Here is an 8,366-nt window from a genome sequence, read left to right on the forward strand (position 1 = left end):
TCCCCGCACTAGGGGCAAGGTGGGCGGCGGTGCATGTGCAAGGCGCATTGAAAACCTCCGAGGTGGGCCGGATAAATAGCCATGGCAGGCCAGATCTGGCCCCCGGACTGTAGTTTGAGGACCCATGGTCTAGAAGAGTTCCTGGCCCTCCTCTCTGTGACAACATTTCAAGTACTTGACAAGTGCCATCATATCTCCCCTCAGCTTTCCCTTCTCCAGGCGAAATTCATATTTGCCCTTTCTCCAACCACAACACATTGTTGACTGGTATTCAGCTTGTGATTTACATCAGTGCCAAGATCCTTCTCGCTTGCAGTACTGTTGAGCCAAGGATCTCCTATCTTGTAACAATGCATTTGGTTTCTTTTTCCTAGGTGCAGAACTTGGCATTTGTCCCTACCAAATATCATTTTGTTGTTTTCAGTCAAGCCCTCCAACCTATCAAGATCACCTCGAATCTTTCTGTCTTTGAGGGTGTTAGCTAAACCACCCAGTCTTTATCATCAGCAAAGCTGTTAACTGTTCCCTGCACTTTTTCATCCAAATTATTAACGAATAATTGATAACCCCATGCCCCAGACTGAACCATGTGGTACCCCACTTGTTAACGCTCCTCAGACTGAGGAGGAACAAGCACTCCACTGATGAGCACTCCTTGAGTCTGATTCTGTGGACAACTGTGGACCCGCCTGATAATTGTTCCATCTAGCCCAGTCTTCACTAATTTCCCGATCAGAGTATCAGGTGGCACTTTGCCAAAAGATTTGCTGAATCAAGATATATTATGTTCACGCCATTCCCAAGGAAGCATGCTCAATCAAAAATAAAATCAAATTAGACTGGCAGGATTTGTTCTTGAAAAAATCTACACTGGCTTCTAGTAATCACTGCATTATTTTCAAGGTTTGAAAACTGTTGCTTTTGAAAAAATGAAAACAAAAACAAAACTTCTACCTCTGGTTTACATCTAAACTAGGTGAGGCCATCTCTGTGCTGAACCTGTGTCTGAGCTCAATAATGGAGTGGATGAGGGTCAGTAAATAGAAACTCAGTCCAGGCAAGATGGAAGTGCTGCTGGAGAATGGATTGTCTGACAGATGGGAGTGCCACTACCTTTTTATTATTATTATTATTATTATTATTATTATTATTATTATTATTATAACATTTCTATGCCGCCCCTTGCCGAAACCTCGGGGCGGCTTACAACATGATAAAATACATTGAAATACAATAGTACATAATAAATTACCATTAAATATAAAAATACAAAAAAATACATTGATTTACAAATACAAAATTAAAATTAACAGTATAAAATAAAAATATAGGAGGAGAAAGAGAAGGAAGAAGAAGTTGCCCCGGCCAGATCATATGTTTTAACAATTGAAATGATGTTTAAATAAAAAGGTCTTTACCTGGCGCCGAAAAACCAGTAACGACGGTGCCAGGCGGACCTCTTTGGGGAGTGAATTCCATAGGTTGGGCGCCACCGCAGAGAAAGCCCTCCTCCGGGTACTTACTCTCCTAATTTCTTTCATGGAGGGTTCCCGGAGAAGGGACTCTCCCGCAGATCTCAAAGGGCGGTCGGGCATATACGGACGTAAGCGCTCGTTCAGGTAGCCAGGACCCAAGCCGTTTAGGGCTTTGTACCTTGTCCTAGATGGGGCTACACTCCCCCTAAAAGGCAAGGTTATCAGCTTAAGGATGCTGCGGGACCCAGGACTATCTCTGGAGGCCCAGGTGGCCTGGGGCGCCTTCCTTCATCTGCAGCTAATGTATCAGCTTTGCCCGTCCCTAGTTAGACGGAGCCTGGCCACATTTATTCATGCTCTGGTAACATCCAGATTAGACTACTACAATGCACTTGATGTGGGGCAGCCTTTCCAGATGGTACAGCAAATTCAGCTGGTCCCAAACGGGCCCCGCATTTAGTAACAGGCATCAGTTCATGGGCCCATATAACAACAGTTGTATACTACACACTTGATCTTAGCCAAAAGGTTGAGAAGCCTCCCCATTTATGGAAAAGGCTCCCCAGAATGGTGTCTTGCACCAATGCCATTCTCTTTTCAGCACCAGGAGAAAACATTTATCTTTACTAGGTATTTTAACAACTGATTTTAACTCATTCAACGCTATTGACATATACATTTGCCTTTTTAACCCACCATTGGTTTTAAATAGCCACTATGATATTGTTGCTGTTTTATTATGATGTTTTTACTGTTTCATTGATTTTAAGATCTGTGTTTTGATTACTGTTGTAAGCCACCTAGAGATCCTTGTCAGAATAGCTGGTGGCACACAAGTGTAAACATAAACATAAATAAAAATAAAAGGTGTTTGCAGACTGACTGCTTTAGGTCAACTCAAAATTTTGTGGAGTCACATTTGCTTCTTCTGTTGTCTGGTTTCTTTCATTTTTGTTGGAATTCTTATTGCATATCTTTAAAATTTCCTTTAAAAACCCTCCACCCTACTTGGACGCCTCTTTTCCTTAGGGTCACTTGCCATGGGATCTTGCTTCTCATTGTCTTGAGTTTATTCAAATCAGCCTTCCCAAATTCGTGCATGGCTATGCCCCATTTTTGCTTCTACTCTAGTGGTTCCACCAGCGAAGAACAACTTCTGATTCTTCTGCTCCTGACTGCTGCCCTTCTCCATCACGTTTCCTCTTCTTGGGCTTCCCTCAGCTCAGCATTCTTTGTACTTGCTTCAAACTGTCGCTGCTCTTCCATCTCTGGTGGTTCTTGGTGTTCCTGCATTTACCCCGGTTTTGTCTAGGAACTTTTCACTTCCTCTTACTCCTTGGAGGGTGGGCACTCACTGTTCAAGCTCTCCCACTTTTCTTCTCATAATGCAACCAGTGTGTATTCACTGCAGGTGCACCCCATGTTAGTCTCAGGCAGGAACACAAACCCTGCCCACCCTGTGCAGGTCACTCCCACAAGAGGCTCCTTTCCAACCTCTGATGCTACAGAAGAAGGGAAAAGGGTCCGTTTACTGATTCTTCCATGCAGCTGGGCATGCGGACTGCTGACTTGAGCCAGTGAGCATAAAGCTGACTTCTTTGCTGTTTGCAGTGACCTCCTCTCACTTCCCAGAATTCCTTAGGTAAATGCAGATTATCCTGACAGCCTTGGATCCCAGGCCATTATCTTGAGGTCTGTGGGTTGTCTAACTGCTTCTTGCAGCAGAAGGGATTGGTTATCATGCACCAAGTAAGGATTTTAAATTCTGTATAAAAATTGATATTGGTCCAGTTTGGATTGAGACAGAAATTCAACACACCAATAGGTATGAAATTCAATAGGTGCAGCTTTTCCTAATCACTTGCTACATATGTAAGTGGTTTGTAAAACTTATTGTTTGGGAGGTATATGAGATTGGTAGCACTCCAATAATTCTGAGGCAATTCATTTCCATTCTTTCTTTTTTAAGAAGGACTTTTCCAAGATAAAAAAAATGCCTTGCTTTACAGTAACGATGTCTTCACCGCTATTGTTCACCACCATTTTTCTTTGATCTTTTAGCTCCAGCATTCCTTTGCTCTAAGGAATACAGCACTCCCTCTTACATTATTCTAAAGCAAGGGCAGGAACTTTCCAGCATTTGCGGGGCACACCTGTCCCTCTCCCAAAAGTCAGTGGCACAGCAGAAGGGGAAAAAAGAACTATTTCGTTTAGTGCAGTCCACTTTTGCATCTTCTGTGCCACCCAATTTTGGCAGCAAACTGTGAATTTCTACTTACAGACAGAGGTTGCCCACCATCAATACCTTGCTGCCAAATGTTAACTGCTCAGCACTGGGGGAAGCAGGGGGCTGCAAAAAAGGCAAGGGAGGGGGAGTACAGTCACTGTGTTGCCCAGCCTGGCTGTAGAATAAGAGCATGGGCTCCTGAGCTGGACTGGGACCAGCACTTCCCAAAATCCTCTCCACCGGTGCAAAGGAGCCTTTTTTCCTTTATGCTTTTCTAATCAAAGGAGTATTTGGAAAGCAAAATGCTGAGCAACCCTCTTCCACCACATCAGCCCAGTGGCACTGAGGGGAGACCGGCGTTCTTACTCAGGTCTTGAACTCTGACTCTCAGCTCACTCAGCTCCCAGTAAACTAAGGACGCAAGGCTCAGGTGCTCACGGGTACCCTGCAAGGCCTCACTCGGAATGCCTGCTTTCACATGGAAGGGGCCAGATTTAATTCCCAGCAGTACTTTCAGGTAGGGGCGAGAAACGGTCCTGCAGAAGCTCTGGCGGGCATGGTCGAAGAGGCAAGACTAGCTAGACAGATGTGTAGTCTGATGCAGTAAAAGAACTCCTGTGTTCCAAGACAAAACTTAGCAAGAGAATATTTGCAAAGAGAGTATTTTACAAGCCACTGGCTTCATGGATGCCTGCTTGTTATGCAAATATCTGATGCTGGAGACTCAGAAGAGCTGGAGCTGACCATATTTGCAAGTCGGACAGAAAAGGTCTCCTGGATGCTCTGCCTCCCCATGGCCCCCACCCTGCAGGAAGGACTTCCTGACAACATAAGGAGGGGGAGCACCTTCAAAGGGACCTCTCAGGTGGGTGGAAGAGTCACCCTCCCCACCCGACAGGACATGCTGCAGCTGGTTCTCTACACTGGGATAACATGATGGACTGTTTATGGAAGAAACAAGGTGGAGCGCGCAAACCAGCAGGAGAAACAAGTTGATTGTTAGTCCCGCGTTTCCTTCATTTAATAGCAGTATTCATATACTGCCTTTCACCCTCCCTCCCTACAAAAAAGTCCCAAGGCAGTTTACAACAATAAAAACATACTCCTGATGCCATAAACATTGAGAACACTCAAAGCAACATGGAAAGAGGCAAAAGTGAAGCCAGTGCCACTCACATCCAGTGAAAACCTACCAAAAGCCCAAAGAAATAAAGCTTCTTGACAGCCTGCTTAGGACTAGCAACCAAGGGGACAGCCAAACTCCCTCAGGAGGGCACGGTACAACTGAGGCGCTAGCACCAAGAATTCCCAAACCTGCATTACCCCTTCACTGAGAAATGAAATACAGAACAGGGCCCGTGAGGACCATGGCAACAGATGGATAGTTTGTGTGGGAGGCGGGAGACCTTCAGATAAACTGCTCCAGAGCCATTTAAGGTGTTGTGACAACCAGCACCTCAAACTGAGCATGGAAACAGAAAGGAAGCCCGTACAAATGGAACAGGGTTAGCATAATAAGATCCCAAAAGCAGACACCTGAAATGTTTCTGGCCACATTTCACACCAACTACCGTTTCCACACACTTTATGAGTAAACTTGCCTAGACTTGCCTTTGTAACAGGTTTATTCAGCTCAACTGAATCAAACCTTCACCATTTATAAGAAATGCAGTACAAATCCTCAAATCTGATTTGGTAGTGGTTGAGCAATCACACTGCTTATTTTTCCTCTTGATCATGCACCCAGATTGTGCTCCCAATGGAAGATAAGCACTGCAAGAAGTTGTGTAGGTTTTGTCAGATCTAAAGCTAAGGATTTTCAACCATATAACCTCTAAATAATGGCACAAGCTTCAGTTTTACCCTCACACTGCAGAGGAAAGGGCAAGGGCAAGGGCAAGTATGACGGCAGAGAGGCTAAATTTCAAGCAGAAGGAGAATAAAAAACCCTGAAAAAAGTAATTGAGATCTTGTACAATAGGACGGCATACAAAAGCTATAAAAAAATAAATGGGAGCTGCCAGTGAAAGTAGCAAAATCTTAGAGACAATGGTGACAGACAGGAAAATGGCATAACTGGTCTGCAGCCACAGCGCGCACATTTTCTAATCGGCACATCAGGCAAGAAAACACACCAGGGAAATCTCTTACACTGTGCCAGAACATTCTTCCGTGGATGTTGTGGTGCCCTTACACATCCCCCTTCCCAGGGATCTTACCTCTTGGCTTCCTCCAGGTGGCAGAGATATTCATAGGCCACATTCTGCCGTCTTCGCTCATCCATCTCTTCGGCTGTCATCCTCTCATTATCCAGGACAGCTGCAAGAAGATGGGCACAAGGTCAGGCCAGGGAAAGCATGGCATGCGAAGCTCAGGAAGGCCTGGAGCAAGCAGCTCAAGAAGCGACTGCTGTTGCCACCCAGTCCTTGCAGAAGAGGAGGCCGTGCTTAACGGATACCCGTGCTCAATGGTGGGGACAGAGGGAAAAGAACCTAGGAGGGGGCCAGGCAGGAGCTGCTCATGGGGTGGCGCACCTTGGGGTATATTGTGCCCCACCCTAAAGGGAGGAGGAACAGGCCAGCTCCCCTGTGCTGGTTGCTTAACCTTCACAGTCCCACACTCCCATGTGCCCACACTCAAAAGTCCACTCCCTCTTGCCATCTTTCACACAAAACCAACCCTGACAAACTGCCCCCCCCCCCCCCGCTAAAAAGCAAAGCAGGAAAAAACTGGACAGTCTAGAACAGCCTTGCTTAATCTGGTGCTCTTCGGATGTTTTGGAGAACAACTTCCAATGCTCCTGTTAACCATGCTGGGTAGGGCAGAGGTTGGGGAATGATCAACCATGCAGTAAAGAGAGTGCCTCAAGTGCCAATCCCTCCTGAATCTCAGGGCTCACGGAGACTTTGGAAAGTCCAATCCCACAGTCTGCCCGACCTTGCAGGGTTGCTGTAAGGGCAGGAGGGGCCACACAGACACACTGCTTGGAGCTCCCCGCAGAGGGCCTGGCACACATCCCCCCCTATTTCAGCTCGGGGGTGTACCTGAGACCAGCTTACAGTTGTGCAGGTATGCAAAAGTGGGGCTAAGGCCAGGTTGGGGCTGCAGCGAGGAAGCACAAGGCTCACTCCCTTTAAGTGGGTCCCCCAGCCCTGGCCAAGGGCTGTGGAGGCAGTCGCAGAGCGCAGCGGCAAGTCACGGGCAGCCCCGACTGGGCTCGGAAGGGTGCCTCAGCGGCAGGGCACGGCGGCCCCTCACGCCCTCTGGCCGGCAGGCCTCCGGCCATCCAGCGCCGGCGCTCCCCCAGGGCAGCCCGCCGTGGCCAGGGACGGCCCATTTTGCCGCCGCCGTTAGCAGCCCGCCCACCCAGGCATCGCCCGACGGCCGCCCTGCCAGCCAGCGCGCCCGGCGCTACGCCCATCCGCCGAGCATCCGAGCAGCGGAAGGGGGCAGCGCGGCGGAAGGGCTCGCCCGCCCCACGAGGAGCGCCCTCCTCGCTCGCGGCCGGGCAACACGCACACGTCACCTGCGCGGAAGGGCGCCGGCGGGGCGGGGCGCTGCGCATCCCCGCCGCTCCGCGCGACTTCCCCCGCGGGCTGGCTGGCTGGCGGGCGGGCGCTCCTCTCAGCGCCGCACGGGCGGGAGGCGAACGCGCTCTCGTGAGCCGCAGACGCGCGGAGCACGGTCCGCTCACGAGCGAGACGCGCCCCCGCCAGCCATGTTGTGGGCATGGCGAGGCGGCGGCCGGGGGCCCAGTCGGCCCTCGGGAGAAGCCGCCGCCGCTCCTTCCCCTGCCGCCGCATCACCGGCCCGGGGCAGCGATGGTGAAGGGGCCGCCGAGACGCTGCCGCGAAGGAGCGATCGGCGCCAGCAGCCCGAGCGCACGACTTGACCAGCTCGTCCGCATGGCGCATCCGCAAAGGGCGGCGGCCGCTCCGCGAGCCCGACGCGAACCCGGCCCTCCGCGGCCGCCGTTCCTCTGCAGGCCGGCAGGAGAGGAACAGAGCGGTGGGGCTGCAGCCCGGATCGCCGCCCGCCCAGCCAGCAGGGCCGCAGCAGCCTCGCCAGCGCCGCCACGGCTCCCTCCCCAGGCGCCCGCCCGCAACTCACAGCCGTAGTGGGGACGGGCCACGCCCGCCCCGTCGGTTTCCTCCGCGGCAGACATGAGGGCGAGCCGAGGCGGCAGCGGCGGCGATGATGATCCCGCTCAGCCTGCGGCTGCTGAGCAAACCTAAGTGCTGCGCCGTCTGCAAAGGAGGAAGAAAGAACGGAAGGGGGGGCGGACCCGCGCGCTGGGCGGCGGCGAGCGCAGGAGGAGGAGGAGGAGGGAGCGGCCACTCGCCTTCCTGGGGCGGTGGCGGCCGAGCGGGGCGCTTCCCCGGCCTCCTATCCTCGCGCTGCCTCGGGGGCGCCGCGGGAAGGGCGCCAAGGCAGGAACGCGTCTCGCCCTGGCACCGGCCCGCGAGGAGGCGAGGCGGCACGGCGGCGGCGGCGGCGGCGGGAGAAAAGCGACGGGGGCGGCTTCCCAGAGCCTCCCCAGCCTTCGTTTCCCTCGCCGCCCGCTCCGCTTCGCCGCGCTTGGAAGCACTGCTTTTGGAGGGCGTCTGCTTCAGCTGCCTGCATCTCTGCAGAGCAATGCGTGAGTTTCGCACATTGCCTCAGAT

At 51.5% G+C, this 8,366-nt stretch overlaps 1 protein-coding gene across 1 annotated transcript in view; it reads right to left on the reverse strand.

Moving 5' to 3' along the window:
• The window catches only part of IQGAP1 (IQ motif containing GTPase activating protein 1), a 50,999-nt gene extending 43,035 nt beyond the window's left edge, over positions 1–7,964 (reverse strand). Inside the window, exons 1-2 of the mRNA XM_044444823.1 lie at positions 7,813–7,964; positions 5,922–6,021 (exon numbers count right to left, since the gene is read on the reverse strand). Coding sequence (XP_044300758.1) covers positions 5,922–6,021; positions 7,813–7,867 — 155 coding nt within the window. The 5' untranslated portion in view covers positions 7,868–7,964. The remainder of the gene's footprint in view (positions 1–5,921; positions 6,022–7,812) is intronic.
• Between the last annotated feature and the right edge of the window lie 402 nt (positions 7,965–8,366).

This window comes from Varanus komodoensis, unplaced genomic scaffold (genome assembly GCF_004798865.1).
Source record: "Varanus komodoensis strain SLA01 unplaced genomic scaffold, ASM479886v1 scaffold46_1, whole genome shotgun sequence".
Taxonomy (NCBI): Eukaryota; Metazoa; Chordata; class Lepidosauria; order Squamata; family Varanidae; genus Varanus; species Varanus komodoensis.